Source organism: Ceratosolen solmsi, unplaced genomic scaffold (genome assembly GCF_000503995.2).
Source record: "Ceratosolen solmsi marchali unplaced genomic scaffold, CerSol_1.0 scaffold6, whole genome shotgun sequence".
Lineage (NCBI taxonomy): Eukaryota > Metazoa > Arthropoda > Insecta > Hymenoptera > Agaonidae > Ceratosolen > Ceratosolen solmsi.
This window is the reverse complement of record NW_011948414.1, coordinates 14,004,925-14,025,465: the sequence shown is the minus strand read 5'-3', so window position 1 is coordinate 14,025,465 and position 20,541 is coordinate 14,004,925. Positions and strand designations below refer to the sequence as shown.

The following is a 20,541-nucleotide window of genomic DNA, read 5'->3' as shown; positions in this document are numbered from 1 at the left end:
AGTGTATATGTTTATGTATGTGTCGGCATCTGTGAGCGATTCAACGCTGTACACTGAATGCATCTAAAGTATATGACGTCATTTAACGATAGCTACGTACATGTATCTGCACGTATATATATATATATATATATATATATATATACTATTCCTAATGGATCGTATTAAAGCTTTGTCTTATACGATTCTGTCTAAATCTAGCACTTTGAAATTAAAAAACTAGATAATAAAATTAGTGATTTCATTGGCGATAACTATAATACTATTGTACTATCAGAATATTTATGATATTTAACATAAAAAATAAATATTTGTTTTTTTTATTTTTATTCTTGAAGAACCTAAAATCAGAACAAATTTTACTTTTTGAAATTTAAAAATTCTTGTGATATGTTTTTTTGTGCAAACTTAAAAAACATAAATTTTAAGAAAAATAATTCTCATGTTACCATGAACATATTTAAACAACCGAGATAGAAGTTTATTTACTAAACATTTCTTAAGTTTAATGAATCGTTAGAAAAAAAAATAAAAAATGCCTTTAAAATAATTGAGCTCATTTAATGTACTATTGTTCAATATAGACGGTTCTTTTGGAATAAAAGTAGCTACCTTTATTTTGCAACTTAAACTAAATTAATTCGCTTAGATAAAAAAGATTTTATACTTTATTAAAAATACTTTATAAAATAATTCCAGATAAAAATATTTTTTTTATAATCAATTATAATGAATATTTAATATCGTGACATGATATTATAATTCTTGTTAAGTATAAAGCCATTATAAAATTTGATATAATTAAGTTGATATTCAAAATTTTTACAGTTACTTTTATTTTATCAACTCATAAAATTAATTATAGTATTTCAAATTATATGATAAAAAAAATATTTATTACAATTAGAAACTACATTTTATTGATTTTGTACATTTATAAAATACATTGAAAGGTAATCAAGTATTATAAATAAAAAATGATACCGTATAATTAATAAAAGATAATAAAAATTAAAAAAAATTAATGATATGTATCATTATATATTATTTAGTAGAGATCGAATTTTGTGGTGAAACTTATAAAAAATAGTAGAAAGTATATTTCAGAAATATATATTATCATTAAATAAATGATTTGACATTTAACTTGTTCTATATTTATTTTAATCATAAAAGTTTTATTTAATTTGTCTTGCAAACGAATATAAAATTTTACTTATCTTGTTTCCTTCGCGTTAGAAGAAAAGTTTAATCTTAAATAATATCATAAGAAAATAGAATATTACTCAATAAATGTAATATTCTTAAATAAATTATATTGAATTGTTATATTAAATATTTAGTTTAAAAAGCTTTAAATTATATGTTTTATAATTCATTGTTTGAAAAGTTATTTATAGTTAGATTAAAATTATTTAAATAATTAAATATCCATTATTAATTTCATAATTAAAAAAATATACTTAATTAGAGCTGTATGAATTATTTAAAAATCTCAAATAACATATTAAAATATATTAGAATTATAAGCATGTGATATTTAATATTATATACATTAATGGAATAAAAATAATATATTAGAGAAGATAAAAATAAAAAAAAAATTTGAACAAATATTGTAAATAAAATATATCACCCTGCATATGAGTTGATTATTTTTAATTAACTCTACATATAATACTGAAAAATTTAATAAATTATCTTATCTTATATTTTTAATTGATAAAGATACAATTTCAAATTTAGTTTTCAAACAAATATTTCATAAATTAATTTTTTATATGCAATCGTCGTGTATCGTTATTAAATTTTTTATACATGTAAATTGTAAAGATTCATAATGAAAACGACAACTGAAGTGTACTGCAAAAATTCTATTCATTTTTATTTATGAGTAAATTATTACAAATTGTGTTAAAACTTTTTTTTTTTTGTACCACATACTAAATCAAACAATTTCATTTATATTCATAACTCAGAAAAGAAGTATTCTGATATATAATAAAAATAACTTTTATTTATATTTTAGATCAATAATGAATGATAAGATAGTTTGACCTGATTTAATTCAACATAATATTTCTTTAATTTAATACAATAATATAAAAATTACTACCTAGCCAATTTAATATATTACAAATACGCGAATATGTAAAAAACATATTAAATTAAAATATGGCGCATACTTTATCCTTAAATTAGATTACGTAAAATTTAGAATGAATAAAATAACTGGACATAAGTATACCTTAGATCAATAAGTACGAAATTTTATAAGTAATGCACGTTTATAACTACGATAAATAAATGAAACTACTATAGACATATCGAGAAAAAAAAACAATGAAACTTAAAAGCCCATGATGAATCAGATATATCATAATCTAATTTTTATAAATATAAATTGTAAAGAAATCAATAGAATACGGTATCTGAAATGGTCGCTTTGAATTAATTTTTATTTCAAAAGTCAATCAAGTTATAATGAAAAATACTTATTTTTTTATATACTGTCTTTCAATTAATATTAAAATATTAGATACGTTATTCCGATTTGCGCAGACGAAATATTGTCCATTTAAATAAAATTACAAAAATTATATTAAAAACCTTTTTGAAAGCCGATATTATTAAATATTATTTATATAATTTGATACTTAAAAAAATCCAATTATTGTATAAAACATTTTATTTTGTTATATAAAACTATATATAAATTATATAAACTTATATAAATTATATAAAACATCCATTAATTTGTTGTTGAGAAGTTACATTGACATAAATATATAAATAAATAGACTAATATTTCAATGCAACATATTTAAAATTTAATAAAAGAAATATAATAAATTTTGTTAAGTATAATTAATTTTACATTTGGAAGGATTTTTTATATTAATAAAAATTATAATATGAGGATTACCGTAACATATATACTTTTACAAGATATATTAGATATATTAAGATATATATTTACAATATAATTTTTCTCATATTTGTAATCAGAAGTAATTGATAATAGGAAATAGGAAAAAAATGTATATATGTGTAACAATAATGAATATATCCAAATTTGAACTAATTAATAATTTTCTCTTTAAGATTTGTCCTCGTTAAATTCTAAACTTTAGTTGTTCTTCCAGGATTTAGCCGTTTATTGCATCTACATCTTCCTTTTTATCTTCCAGTGATACGTACCTTTGTTTTTCAAATTTATAGGATTAAACTGCTCTTTTTGATTTTGTCGAAAATAAGGATTTAATCAATTGATATTCATGATATAATACTATAAATTTTTAATGTTCCCCTTTTCCATCTAATTTTAGTGTTTATTAGATCTTAGTTTTCTTTCCTAGAGTACTCCATAAAGTCTTTCCGTTTCTATTATTTTCCATCATCCATTGTATTAAAAATTGTTACCCATCACAATCGAGCTTTGAGAGATAAGGTTAGATACAGCTTCATTTTGAAATAAGATTTATTAATATTTTTAACGTTACGGTTTAATTGAACTACAGTTTTAAGAACTTCAAAATTTTTAATAAAATGTATAATGATTAGTAATTGAGTTGATAATCTTGATAAACTTGAGAAGATTAGTTATTTTGACAACAGATTAATTCGCTGTATTAATATCGGTTAATATATATAATATTTTTAATATAATATTTTTAATAATATTTTGTATTTAATTATAAATAAAATATTTCAAAGTATTTAGCTCTAAACATTTCATTTTGATTTTTTATAATAATTAGAAAAACTAATTATAAAATAATTGTAAGTTATACATTTCGAAAATATATATTTTATAATTTACATTTGTATTCGTAAAAAAATTACCAAATAAATGTCGCTTTTCGTAAACACAAAATATTCAAGAATATTTAAAAAAACTTAAGAAAAACTAATTATAAGATCAGTTTCATTATAATTGCAATCTTTTTTTATCTACAAAGCTCTTTCCTCATCTATACTAGAAAAAAGACAAGCACGAAGTATAAATGCCATAACTATTAAAAGCATCAATATAAAGAACTACGCAGATTAATGGATATTTGTTGAACTAAATAAATTTTGTAAATTAATTGCACAATCGATGATAGTCCCTTACTATGTTGAGCTCAATGAATTTATCAATTATTTGGTTTGAAGGGCAATCTAGTAATGATTGGATCAAGTAATTTATTGCTCACAGCGAAATTATTAAATATTTTAAAGTATTATATTTCTGGGAAATTAAATCGAAAACATAGGTATACGACTGAAGCATTATTTACTATCTTAATCGATATAAGACCTATATTTAATTGCTTGATCCTATTTTTTTATTTTATCGAAACTTCAATCGATGAATGTTGGATAAAAACAACAGTGCTATTATGTAGTACTATCAAAGATAGAGAACAAAATGCACATAAAGATTAAACTAATGTTGAATTTTTTAACGTTAATAATAGTAAGTTTCATGTTACATTCAAATTTACACAAGCATGCTACTACCTATGGACGTAATTCTGTTGAAGCTGAAAAATATCTTATATATTTATTCTCAAGTTAACAATGCCTTAGTAAAAATTGACCCTTCTTAATTACGTATCTTTGCTATGAGTCTCTTTGATTAGATATACCTTATCTATGGTATCGTAGAAAGCTTTACGATTTTCCAACAGTTACGAGATAAGCTTGTAACATAAAGATATCACTTTAAATTAATTTCATTAGTATAATCTAACCTAGCCTCGATATTTAGAAGAATTTCAAATAGCTAAAAAACATTCTTTTAGATATTATCAAATTGATCTCACTATTAATCAATAAAACTGCCGAAAATAAGAAATGCGAAGAATAGATTCTGGAAATAACCTTATGATCCAATCAATTTTTGGAAAATTACACTACAATCGCTGAGCCCTGTCTCTTGCTCACTAAGAGCTAATGTGTATGGCTATAAAACAAAACAGGTATCATTTACAAATATATACTGCTTTCTAGAATATGAATCGATATCTGATAGTGCCTAATTTAAACTAACTCTTAACTAAAAGTTAAGAGTCAACAAACTGATACTCTGTCAAAATAGACTATTCAATAAGAAATTCTCAATAAGTGTAATTTTACATCGTTCCATATTTTTAACTGTATCTTTTAATTGGCACATTTATTTATGATTAAAAATAAATTAGTTAGTTATAAAAAGGGGCGTAAACGATGAAAAGACAAAGCTACAACAGAAACATAATGATCTCAATTACTGTACGAGCTCTTCTTAATATATAAATTAAAAATCTGAGGAGATTAACAGATATATATATATATATATTCTAACGATATATTTCAATTATTATCCTCCAAATAGATCAACTTTACTTGAGTTTTAACATAAATATTCAATATCAATCAATTAAATAAACACAATTTTATGTTTTAAAATTTAAAAGATATAGTAACAATAAAGATAATCATTGAGTAGTTATATTTTTATGCAGGCTATTATAGGTAATATGATTAAAAATGACTAAAAATACTTTAGTTAATATTTAAATATTCACTGGTAATATGCAAAACAAGGTTGGTTAATAAGACTTCTTTCCGAATCCAACGGACCGAGCTGGTAAAAATTGAATTTACTATCTTCATTATCTTTCAACTTTACAAAATTTTATGTTTTTTAATACATTATAATATTTACATGAATCACTTTCGAGTTTTAAAAATAAATATATTTAATAAAAATATATAATCTTAAGTTTTTTATAAAAAAGAGTGCATATTTTTCGATTTCTCGAATAATATATTTATTCTTACTTTTTCTATTATTAAAATATTTACTTATCTCTCTATTATTCTTTATTTTTTGGTACTTTTTTTAATTTTATTCTACCTCTTATAAACAATTATTCTTCTCTCTCGTTATCTTTGTATCTATCTTTTACAACTAACATTTTAAGTTTTTTTTTGCAAGTGTTATTAGTATTATTTTTATTTCGGACCAACATTTTCGTAGTCTTCTCAGTTCGCGCCGTTTAGATGTCACGCATCTGCTCCCTCTTTAGGCCCGCGCAAACGACATCATCAGATCTCATTATATATAATATACCTTTGCATGTCAAAGCTCCATTTGATATTTTTAAATGCGAGTTATACTTTAACGAATTAAAGTAAAGAAAAAAAATTATTCTTAAAAAAATAACTTATAAATAATGCACTTCATATGAATAATTGCGTGCAGAATAAAAGTAGTAATAATTTTTTATTGAAATATCACGAATTTTATTTGAAAACATTTTAGTCATATTATTTTTATGGTTTTTTATTGTGACTAATTTTTTTTTTTTTTTTTTTTTTTAGTAAATTTGTAAACACTAAATTTATTTACAAAGTGCTTGCTTTTCAACAAATGTATAACTAAGTTAATATAGATTCATTTAGAATTTAAAATACTCACTTAAAACCATTATTTTGATTGATATTTTGGCTAGTAATAATAAAAACAGTTAATAGTAAATATTACAAATTAAACGCAATATTAACTACAACAAGCTGAGTTCAAAATGAATACATAGCATAACTTGTCCAGTTGCTAATTCGACAGAAAATGTACCATTGCTCTTTACTCCAATATTTGATTCTCTTTGAATCAATCTTTAATTTTAAATAGTAATTAATCATCGTATACAAGCTATAAATAAAAGAAAACTAGAAGAAACTATAAATGAAATTGCGTAAATTATCGGCGTTGTTTTAATAATTACTGAATCAAATAAATACATATATTATCAATATAATTGTTTACAAATTTCTTATTTTATATTATTTATATAATCATGTAATATATTTTTTCAATCTAATACACTATTTTAATCGATTTTATTCTTACTTCATTACATCGTAAGTCTATCGTCCAATTTTATATTTAAATATTCTTCTGTTAATTTATTTATTATAAATTGGCCACTTCAAAAATGTATAATAATAGTTGAGTTGTATATTTGAAGTACTTACTTAAAATTTTTATACTATATAATAATTTTGTTCATAATTCCTAAAATTTAATGGAAATATAAACAAAATGTAGATAGTCAACTAATTAGATTCAAAGCAAACCTGTATGTTAATTTATTAAATGCATATGATTATCTTTAACTACTATTTTTGTGGTTGTATTCAATAAATACATAAAATACAGCTAAAAATTTATATAAAACAAAATATTATTTCAAAATAATTATAAAAAAATTTAAATATCTTCAATTTCTAAGCTTTTCTCTCAAAATATGAATCTATTTGAAAAAATAATATTTAAAAATCTTTATTGCAGACTAGTTTTTGTAATATATATATATTAAATTTTAAAAAAATTAACTATTTTTTAAAATTCGAATAGAATTTAATAAAATTTAAAAATTTGATCAATTTGAATAACAATTATTGTTACATAACATTATTTGCTCTGTGTTATTTAAAACAGTATGTATAGTCAATTGTCGTGTTTTTCTTTTAGTCAACTAGATAATATAAATGTTCATATGCATGCAATGCATTGTCAAATTATGCATTTATCTTTAATTTTATCTCAGTGTAGTTAAATTTCCTAGTCAACAAAAAGCATTATGTGGTTATTGAGAATTATATCTATTAATAATAATCATTCATTTTGCCAATAATAGACGAATATATCAAATATGAATATAAAAAATCCAGAATTATGAAAATATTCAGTTTTATATAAAATATTGTTGTAGTTAAAACTTTATTATTAATATATACGATTTAGTGTAGAATACAGTAAAATATAATTTAAATATTCTTATATAAGTCATAATAAAAATATCTTACTTTCGATATTTTTCATATAAAATATTCGTGAGAATTTATATTAATATTATTTTTTCTTTAAATACAGTTTAGACAGCTTCTAATTTTTGGTAAAAATTGAAATTTTATATATTATAAAATTCTATATATTTTTTTAATGAAAATTAATTTTTAATGAAAATTATTAATATTGCTTCTAACGTAAAAGTTAATGTGAATATATTTTTAACCAAGCACTTCAATTTATAAAATCGTAATATTATAATTTTTATTGGTATTAGGGTTCAAAATTAGTGAGTTAATATAAAATTATATAATTTTTTTATGACGGATATATTAGAAATTGATAAATTATCTTAATATCTAAAAATCCTTAATATTTTTTTTATGAATTCATAGTTATATAGCTATGTACATGTAAGATTAGCTAAATTTATCTCCAGATTGATAATACATAAATATACGTTATTAAATTTATGTATTGTTTAATGAAATGTAATATATGTTACTGACTGTATATACATTATTCAATATATATGAGATATTTTTTAATGACAAAAATTATCAATATATTTCTTTTTATAGTTTATATACATTAAATATTTCAATTTTAATACAAAATTTGCTATATATTATATATTACATATACCTATTTTAAATATAAACAATTTTTAATATTCTTATAATTCAAATTACGATATTAAATCATTTTCTTTTAGAATAAAGAATTTAAAAGAAATCTCATCTATAAGAAATTCCTATCGATTCAGCTTGAAAAGAAATAATAATTTTAATTTAATCTTAATCCATTTCTAATATATTATTAAATATTTGCTTAATTTATTTTGAGTCTATTTATTTTAAACATTTTTTAATTTTGAAATAATTTTTTCCGGAATAATGTTATTTTCAAACTATTTTCTGGTTGACAAATTATATTGAAAAATATATTACATAATACATAAATAATAATTATTTAATAAATTTAAACGTTTCTTTATACCAAAGTGTGTGCTATATCAATTTTTTACTATATAATATTAATATTATTCTTTAAAGTAATTAATGTAATTCATAATTTTTATTTTTAATCAGTACTTTTGAATAATATGTAAAAAATAATTGTTACACTGACTTCATAAAACATTATCAAATTAATTTATATGTTGTTTATTACAAAAAATATGTAACTAAATATTTAAATGTAAAACAATTTGATAGCAAGTTTTGTAAAAAGTATATTATTTTTAATTTCTTTTAAAAATATAAATGTTCTTCAAATTAGTAAAATAATTCATTAATAAAATATTTAACAAAAAAAATCTCAAATCATATATTAATATCTATATTAATATAGTAATAATGACTTCCAATTTATATTATAACTTAAATATTTATATATTGATAATATTAAAAGTATCAATGTTTATATTTTACTATATCAATTTCTAATTCTCTTTATATTTTTCAAATCATATTTTTTAAATCGTATGTAATAACTAAGTAAATATGAATTTGTACAAAATAATCGATATTGCAAAATGAAACGTAATAAATTTTTTTATAAATGAAAGATTATTTGATACATTATTTTCTGTTTATTACTATAATTTAAAAATAAATAATATATAAATATAAAATACTATTTTATAATATAGAATGATTTTAAGTATTAAATAATTAAATACGCAAAATATTGTTATTTTTAAAAAGTTAGTGATATATATATATATATATATATATATATATATATATATGTATATATATATAATATTTATTCTTAATAAATTCCATAAAAGAAAAACATTCAAATTGTTTAATCTTTTATTTTTTAATATAATTAAAAAATTAATTTTTCAGAAAATATCAAAGGAATTCATTTTGTGATTTTCCTTGTAAAACAATTATAAAGTCAATTAAAACGAAAATTATTTTATACGGGTTAATAAAATATAAAATAATTTAATAGTTTTTCATTTTTAAGTTACTTAATCACTTGCAGTGGCATTAGTAGTCACAATATTAATAGCCATAAAGCAATTTTCTTTCTTTTTATTCTTCAAATATGAGTTGAACCGTCCTTGACAAATTGCTTGTAATATAATATCCTCAACAATCGTGACCCCTTTGAATTTAGTCATTATCAATTCAATTAATTCTTAGGTAGATGTATACACGTATTTCACTGCACGAGAGGAGAGTATATAAAAATGGATATACATTATCCCACACGACTCATGGGTAATAGAAGAGAAAAAATAGAACATCGCTTCCGTTTAGTAAGCTTAATTGAACTAATAGATACTTTGAATATTAAGCGAGAAGGAAACTTCATTGTTTTAATGTTAAAAAAATAATATTAATAAGATCAATTTTAATACAAACGATACATTTCTAAATTAAAAAAACTATGATCTAAGTCTAACTACTAGTTAAATTCAATGTTTATTTGAGCTAATAAATTACCTGGTTTAATGGTCAATCCACAAATATCGCATTTTATATACAGGTTCTATATTGTATAATAACGTCTTTGATAGAAAAAAAGATTTTTTTCGTTAATATTTACTTATCTTACTAATTCATTTAATAAATAGCTATTCTAATAACAATTTTTCAATAATCAGTATCTTGTATACTTAACTATTATAAAATACACTTACATCAATAAAAAATATTTTTTAATTTTTACAATAGTTTTTACAAATTTTATACAATTACCATGTATTTTTTATGAAGCACCATCGTTGATGATTGTTAAAAGAATGTAGCTGATATTTTATATTGTCACAGTAGATAATAAGGTAAAATTATTATCTTTTTAATAGAAAACAAAGCTACGAGACATTGAAAATCTACTAATTATCTTAATTGAAGTACATGAATTATATATAAAGTGTTTAATTAATTTAATAAATAAAGTATTCAACATTAGGAAAGAATTTAGTATATAAATAAAAATGAGTATCGTACGTACGTAGGACAAAAATTATTTAATAGTACAAATGTTAAATAAAAGTAAAAAAAACTATTTTGGTATAACGGAAGAATGGTAAGTGTATAAAATATCTTAAGAACAATAAACATATTTCCTGATAAAATAATATTTTGGCATAAAAAATATAATTAAAGAAGAATTCTTTGAAAAACTATAAGTAATTCCAATAATATATTGTAAATAATTTAAAGGAATAATAAAAGATATAAAAGGAAATAATTAGATAATTTATGAGAAGAGTTTAGAATGATGATTTGTAGGAAGAATTGTAAAAATATGAGAATAATTCATAGCATTAACCATTATCTAAATCTTATATAGCACATTAGTATAATAAATGTTGGTTGAAAAGAAATACCAATTCTCTTTCATGAATTGTTTATATATATATATGGTACCTGAAGGAAGGTCTTTTTCTTAAATGCTAAACGTACATTTGTAGTACTTAATAGACGATTGAATGTAGATAGGTGTGTAGTCCTATGTAAAAATCCATCTGTCTTATCGGTAGTTTTGGAACACTTTCAGAATGATCGACTGTGAAACTATTAGAAAATATGTAGGATAAATGGAATAAATTGTGATGCAGTTTTATGAATGGTACATTCATTGAAGATATTTAAAGTAAATTAGTTAAATAGATAATTAAAAGTAAGGGTAAATATGTTATCTTTTATTAATTTTAAAAATATTTAATTTGTTAATCTATCCATATGCATTAAAAAAACTATGCCTTATGAGATGTAGAAGATGCATTGCAAGTTATGAAATGTTTCGTTTTTATACTTAAATATGTATAATAAACGTTAGAAGTATCCAAAAATAGGATGCCTCGAGTTCTTTGGAAACTTTTTTATATTAATAAATTATTAAATAAACAATTGATTTTACCCTCTTAACCAAAAAGAAAACAAGAGACGTCCTAGAAATGCAAAATCTGGAGTATAAATACGTCATTATAAAATAGTGTGCAGTATATTAAATAAAACTATAAATGTTAAAGAAAACTCGATCATATCAATAAAACAAGTATAAAAATTAAGATAAAATAAATATAAATAGTTGAAAGTAATAATAGAAGAAAAAGTTCATTAATAAAGTTCTAAAATAAAATATAAATTATTCGTTAATAATAAGTTACAATCTAATAAGTTAGTCTAAAAAGTTAGTAATAATGTTATTAATAATGATTAATAATAAGAAAGGCTGATAAAATAGACTAAAAAATAAAAATGAATGATTCAAAGAACAACAAACTATAGAAAAAAAAACAATCAGAAAAAGTATTCGGAGGAAATTATTTTTCAATTAGAAATTTAATTTAAAAATAAAGCCACGAAATAATTTATTTTCAAAAATATAAGATTTAAGTTATAAGATGACAGCAACGGTTTGTTGAAAACATTTATTAAGGGTGACAAAAACTCAAACGGGTATACATTAAAAATAAAAAGTTTTTTAAATTATCTGAAATTGTAACGTCTTAATTATTTCGAAGTTGATAATTTATAATAATTAATAAAAAAAAGAAAAAGAAAAAAGAATAAATATTGACATAAATGAAATAAAAAGGTCATTGATAGTTAACATGATAACCATGATAGTTAAATTACCAGAATGAAATACAGGTTTAATTACAGATGCTTTAAGTCTGCACAAAATTAATTATTCTGTATTTATTCAATCGCAATTAATGATTTTTAAGAGATAAATAAATGAATATTAGGTCATAGAAATGTTCAAATGAAAAGATTTGAGAAATGATGAATTTTATTTTCAATATTTATTTCTATTTATAGTCTTGTATGTAAGATAGTATTTTAAATAATTTACTACTATGATTTCTGAAGAGGTAGTTGGTTAAAAATTTTAGGAAGAAATCATTAGATATTAGTATTTGCAATATAAATCATGCTTTACAAAATTTCATGGTAATAATAAATATGTACAATTATTTAAAAAATAAAAAATTATAAAGGAAATACCCCCTAATAAATATAGATTACACGACTTAATCTCAAATATTTTTAATTATTGATTTGACAAAAATTGGTATCGTATAAAAGTTTTTGACGAAAATTTGAAAGATATATTTGTACATTAAAATGACAATATCAGTATACAATAGTTTATTTTAGATAACATTTTTTAATTATTTAGGCAACTAGTCATGACAAAATTTCTTTCCACATATAGAGTAATCAGTAATTGAATCAAGTAGAAATTGAATTTTCAAATAAAATTATAGAATAAAATCTTACATGATAAGATCATCAATTAAACGAATGTTAAATATTATATAAATAAATTTGAATTTATTCAATATCATTGATAAGAAATTATCAAGATATATGTTAAAAGAAAAACAAATAGTTAAGTAATTTTACAATACTACTAAATTAAACATAAATAACCAACAAAAAAATATTGGTAGTTACTACCCTATAATTTAAAGTGTTAGTATTGTTATTATATCTTTCTTTTTTAAAATAAATTTGTATATAATTCAAGACATTTGAAACACTAATAAATTAAATACCATAAAATAAAATATTAAAGAAATTAAAATTATATATTAAAATAAATAACTTTAAAAATATTATTAATAAATTACTAAAAAATACATAAAAATTATAAAATTATCTAAGAAATCAATTTTTATAAAATAAAGTGTGTGAATATTAAACAAGTTATACATAATTAAACATTTTATGGAATATAGAATTTATCTTTCGAAATAATAAACTGCGTCAATAGCTTAAATATGAACAAAAAATTATAAATTAATAATTTACATACGAGAGTTGACTAGAGCTTAAGATAAGATTTATCAAAAAAAACACAAAATTGTTGAACATAATTTAAATAAAAATTAAACTCTTGACAATTTTACAAAGTATACCGTTAATAAACAATTTTATCTATTATTTATACTGCAGCATGGCTGAACTACCATTAATCAGGTACTTTTAGCTTTAACTTATTTTTTTATGAAAATAAAGCAATGACGAGTAGAAGCTGTTTCACATCGAAATAAACTCACGTACGTAATCAAAACAAAATACTATAATGAGAATTGAAGTACCTTCATATTGTAAAAGCGTCGAAATATTTTAGAATGTATTTACAATATATTTATTTTAAAGATATTGAAATATTTTTTGGCATTGTTGACATTGTTTTATTAAGCATTCTTTGACAAATATTGTTTAATACTTTTTAAAAAAAAAATTTTTTTTTATTTTAAGTAATCCATATAAATCATTTAATACCATTAAAAAAATCTGGTTACTAATGCAAATATTAGTAATTATAAGATTTCAATCCAATTCATTATATTATTTATAAGTAAATATATAAAGCCTCAAAAAGGAATAAATATTTTTTAAGAAATATTTTGGATTTATGAAAAAACGAAGACATCATTTTACATAAAAAGTTACTTTAACATTGAACATGGTTAAGAAATATTTAGTAATTGCAAATTGCAATACTTATTATTTTTATCATTAATTAAATAGACTAATCATAAAATAATCAAACTATAATTAAACTACTCAATAAAATACCTGTACCTATTATTAAATAAAAATTGTATAAATTAGAAAAAATAAAATAAAACTATATGCTGCATTAAATTTTTCTTAATACAATTTGCGGATAACAATCAAAACTAAGCCAAATTCTAAAAATCAATCAGTCATTACTGCTTTATCTAATGTAGACATATTATTAATGGATATAAAATAAAATAAATTAAATGATTTAATAATGAATCTTACTTCTGTACTCTCATCTTTTTTGTAAATCTATTTTGTTCTTGATGACTCCTCTTTTTTATTTTTTAATTATTATTTTTTTTTACATATATAATTCAGTTTTCTATTAATTATTTAAAAATATCAGAAATAATCATTTGTTATTTATATATTTGTTACATCTTCTAATTCAAGTTCATTAAGCTGCAAAATAAAATTGTTAATTGGTACTAAATTTTTATAATTTTTAAATATTCTAATGAACAATGGATTTATATATATTACCTCTTGAATTTTTTGAGCTTCTTGAGAAAGAAAATTGTCTATAATTTCTTGAAAACGCTCTCTCAATTTCATATTTTCAATATTTCCAACAGTACCTTCTTGTTGACGCCTTTGCTCTTGTAATACAGCAAGTTCAGTTTGCAGTTGTTCACGACGAGCTTGAATAGAATCTGTAATAATAAATTTTTTAAATATAAAGTAAATTACTCTTTTCTAAATTACTTACCTTTATTAATCATTGTATTTTGAGATTCAGATAAATTTTCTGATATTTCATAATCATCAAATCCTTCTATCTTCGGTATTTTTACATCTTCGATATCAATTTTTATATCTTCTATAATTTCTTCTGATTCAAACATTTCTTTACTAAATTCTGTTACTAATGAACCACTATTTGTAGATAAAACATTTGCTGATTGCTCCGAATATCCAACTTGAATTGAATTTGAGTCAGAAACTCTACTATCTACAGATAAATGACTATTTTCATCTAATTCCATAACATTAATATTCGCCTCTTCGTCATCTTCTTCACTATCACTTACTGCTTCTCCAAAAATATCGTGTTCAGCTGAAAAATTCATATAATTTATTAAGATTTTGTATATACAAATATAATTAAATGTAATATCATATTATATAATCATTTTAATATTATAAAATAAATTATTCAAATTAAATTCTATTTGTCATTTGAAATAGTTAAATGTAATTAATTAATAAAACATAATAAATGAGCTTAAAAATTTTGTGAAATAATGTATATAACAAAAAGCACTTTTATTACTACTAAAATTATTACTAATTTTATTAATATAATTAATTAAACTAAATATGATACTAACATATTTATTGCATTTTAAAAATCCTAGATATAACATCCATCTATACATGTTATAAGATGATTCAAAATCAAAATAAAATAGTATACAAGATATATTCATGCATTGCCTGTGCAGAATTGATCTTATTTTGATAAATTTTGATATATTGAAAATAATTGATTATTTTGTTATTATATATTCTTAAATATACTTAGTGACTATTACTACCTTAAGTTTAAATATAAAAAAAATACCTTAAGTCTGTAATAACAAACATTAATTTTTTTTTACTTAAATTTATAAGCAGCTGTATATTAATAAATTAAGTTTTTATTTAAACTTAATTAGCTCTTAATTAATTGAATTTCATCAAATAATTTATTAATCTAAATAAAGATAGATAAGGTCTTTTTTAACTTTTATTTATTACATATTATATATTATTAGATATTATCTGGCTTTAAGAAAATTAATTAAATTTTTAAGAGTTGGTATTGGATGTATAATTCTGATATATAGAAATGAAATTATATTAACACAAAAATTATAAATCTAATTAATAACTTCTATTAATTTTTTACATTTCAATTTATATTATATATATCAATAACTGTAATAGCATATCAAAACTTATCAAAAATTATATAATTTATAACTTACCGACATCAACACTTTGTAAAGGGTCACTTAAATTTTCTCTTTTTCCTTTGACAGTGCCACTAGACGAAACTATATTTGGTTTTGATTGATCTTCATCTTCACATATTACTTCCCACTTAACATTAACAGCATCATTATCAATTCTTAACAATCGTTTCACTTCCTTTTCAATTTCAGGTGCTTCCACATATTTTTTTTTCAGTGTTTTCCTAAATCTTCTTCGTCTAACATTTTTTGTTGGTGGGGTTATACCATGAGGCCAAAGAAATTTTTTATCAACTTTAGTTGGATCTTTTTTCTTTTGACGAATAGGTGATTCCTCGTCTGTTGTTTGATCATCTTCTTCTTTACAAATAAGAATCTACAATGTATAAGACTTATAAAATAATTTAAAAATTAAGAATTTCATTTTCATTTACATACTTGACAAATATCTGCTGTTTTATAAAAACTCTTATTGTCAATAGTTTTCAATGATTCAACAATTGTTGGTAGATCTACTATCTATTGTAAAACAAAATCAATTAATAAATATAATAAATTTAATATTAATTAACTTATACTTTTGCATGAAGTAACCAATGATCCAATCTAACTTCTCCGTATCGCATATCATTTTCTAATTTAATATACAATCTGTCTTTAAGGGGTAAACCATTTCGTAAAGTTTCTTTCAGAATTTTCGAAGGCTCCTATGTATAAATAAAGAAAAAAGAATTTATGAAAAGTTTATTATTAAATATCTAACAAGATATTATTGCAAGTGAAATAAGACAGTAATTACCAAAGGTAAACGCATTATAAATTGACTTTCTAATTCAATTTGTGGTTCTGTTCTGTTTTTTATATCTGTATTATATTTATGCATATTTAAAAAATTTTCCTCAATTTTTTAAAACTAAAATAATAACACTTATAATAATATCATAATTAATAAATTATAAATTGTATATGAATTGAAATAATCTATTTGAAGAGCAAATATTTATATTATCTTGTAGCTCGTAATTAACAGTATCGATGCTCGGTAGTGATTGGTTGTATTGTATATATACGAATAAAATGTCTGACGAAAGAAACTAGTGGAAAAATCAAAGGATCTGATTCAAACGAGATACTCAGCGGCGTAGAATTAAGAAAAATGTTCAACCACAAATCAATACTTATTATTATTGATTAATATTTAAAAAGTATTTACTAATTTTGTATGTATTAAATACTTTATTACTTAATAGTCATACATGTTTATATATTTTTGTTATTTAATTGACATGTCTACGTCATAAATTGGATTTAAATCTTGAAATAACGAGTGAATAGTTTTTCGTATTTTTAATATGAGATTTTCTTTAAATTAAAATATTTTTGTATAAGTATTAATGTAAAATTAAACAATATTAATATTAATTTTGAAAATAATTTTCAAATATAAATTATAGAACATTCATATTTAACTCTAGTATAATAATATCAAATTTCTGTGAATCATTAATATAATACTTTATTGAATAATTGAATTAGTGAAAAATCGATGATAAGGAAACGATGGGGGTATGAAACGAATCACGGTCAAGTCAAATTACCATACATCGAAGAATGTAATTACAATCGGAGATGTGCTAGACTATTTCTACTGCTTCGATGATTAATTGAAAATCGATATTTAGAACTGTTGAAAAAAACGGTACAGAATAGAGATCAGCACATCGAAGTTGGAGTCCATTGGTGTTTATATCCAAGATTTAAATTATTACTATTTAACTTCTTGGTAATACAAAAAAATATGTAAAAACACATTATTTGTAAATTCAACTATATATAAAATATAAAATATATAAAATAATATAATAATATAAAATAATATAAAATAATATAATTTTTAAATGTTTATACGTACTCTAATGTTACTAATTTCATTAATAATTCTACATGGATTTTTCTGACAAAGGTTTTTCTAGTACAATCAAAATTGTTATTTTATTGGCTTAATAAGAGAAAAATATACCATGTACCACCCCATATACCAAAATACATATATCAAATTATTGTTTATAATTTCAGTATTTTAAATAATATATTTTGTATACATTGATTTTTTACATTTTTTTAAATATTATAAATTATAGAACTATAGATATCCAATTATTATTAACATAGTTAATTTTAATGATTTAATTAATGATAATATATTATTTTTATTATTAGTTAGTCTTGATAACTATTCAATTAATTTCAATTTCAAAGAAAAGATCATATATAATCATATCATATAAAAATTTTAAAGTAAAATTGAATAAAGATACAGAAATTTATGAATATAAATTAATATTTATTTATTAACGAATTACAAATTTGAATTGAATTATAATTTTGTCTGTTTCTAGGAAAATTATAAATTATACTAGAAATTATAGTGGATATTTTCATTAAATTTTTAAGGATTAAATCATTAATATAGTATTTTATAATTCGATAAGAATTTATCTAGTGGTGTTATAAGATGCGTGCGTACTTTCTCACAAATATCTAAAATAGTCAAAAATATCCATTTACATTATTTCTGATAAACAAATTATTTCAAGCTTTGTAATAGTAACATTTTGAATGACATAATTTATTTCTGAAGAAAAGTATTATGGAATTAATTTTAAAAGCCAATCATCTGTAAGCATCAAATGCTTTGATTCAAAATTATAATTCAACCGTGTAATGACTACCTAATTATGTTACACGAAATTTAGTTACTATGAAAATAACTAATAGTTGTTTTAACATAATAAAATATTATTTAAGCAATAACTATGATTTTTAGAAAATTATGTTTTAAAATAAAGTAATAGTTAAATTTATATTACATTTTCCATTTCTTAAATATCTATTCATTTTTAAGATGTACATGAAATTAGTATACTTTCAATAATTGTTACAATTGAAAAGTGTAATAATTAAATAACTTTAAATAAATGGGAAAGAACAAGGCATTTTTATTTAAAAATTGACTTATGAAAGTAAGTACGATTTAATTTGCTATTAAATAGTAAATTTAGCATTTAGTATTAAACGTACATAAAGTATTATATGTACTTTTATAAAATATTAAACGAAAAAACAGTTTAAAATTAAAATATGATTCATTATATTTACAATAAAATATCGTTCATATTATAAATACTTTTGTTATTTATACAATAATAATGGAATTTTGCAATAATATTAATAATAAATCGTAAAATGTACAGCACTTTATGAAAATAGAAAATATATAGCTAGCACGATGTGACTAAAAATATAAAATTTATTTGTTGGGTCCTCTGACCTCTTGAGTAATATTTACACTATTAAATTAGCTATACTAAACAATAGACATTTTTATATTCAAACATAATCTATGACAAATGCTTTTTTATAGTATAATGATCATTCTGATTGCGCAGACGCAACGACTGCCAAAGAATATCGCGGCAGATCTAAATAATCGAATATTTTATTGTCACATTTTGACATATTTTTACAGATTTTTATAAAACTTTCGCATATATATATTTAGATTCTTTTAAACCGAATATCTGAATTATTAATGTTTTGTAGTTGAGGTAATTCGAGTAAAATATTAAATATCACCTCTTTTGATTTCTACTAGTTGTTAAAAATGTTTAAGTACAAATATTGCAATATATATTTAAATATATTAGAAATAACGGATTATTTAATAAATAGAATATTCTTGAACTTAAAAAATTAAAATACATAATGTATACAATATAAATAATATAATAATTAAAAATAATAATTATTTAACGAATTATTTCATGAATACGAATCCGAATATTTTTATGTATAGCTATATCCCTTCCAAAATATTAAAAACGTTACTGTTTGAAAATTAAATTATTTTTAGTAAGCATTGCTTAAAATTAGAATAAAATGAATATAAATCAATATAAATAAATTGTATTTTAATTATATCTGTGTAGTTTTCGAAAACATAAAATGACATATGTCTATAATACTTTTTTAAATAATATAATTCTATAAATAATCATATAAATTAAAACTCCACCTTCACAGCATACATTATTTAACCGAAATTTAGTTTTTATTAAACAAGCATTTTAATAATTAAAAAATGTAAACATTCAATTAAAAATTAAAAAATTAAAATTGAATTTCTTAAATTAATTAATATTTATAA

General features: G+C 20.4%; 1 protein-coding gene across 2 annotated transcripts; it reads right to left on the bottom strand.

Annotated features, from left to right (window-relative positions):
• Positions 1-14,698: 14,698 nt before the first annotated feature.
• On the bottom strand, positions 14,699-17,967 carry Taf7 (TATA-box binding protein associated factor 7). Of its 2 annotated transcripts, XM_011507145.1 has the most exons (8): positions 17,933-17,967; positions 17,134-17,198; positions 16,913-17,041; positions 16,773-16,853; positions 16,350-16,710; positions 15,089-15,436; positions 14,863-15,032; positions 14,699-14,781 (listed from the first exon to the last, which is right to left on the bottom strand). In XM_011507145.1, exons 1-8 carry the CDS (start codon positions 17,937-17,939, stop codon positions 14,743-14,745), a joined length of 1,200 nt encoding a protein of 399 aa, XP_011505447.1. In that variant the 5' UTR covers positions 17,940-17,967; the 3' UTR covers positions 14,699-14,742. The 2 variants fall into 2 exon arrangements, with proteins under 2 accessions (XP_011505447.1, XP_011505446.1); XM_011507144.1 differs by lacking the exon at positions 17,933-17,967 and having other exon boundaries at positions 17,134-17,246.
• Positions 17,968-20,541: the final 2,574 nt, after the last annotated feature.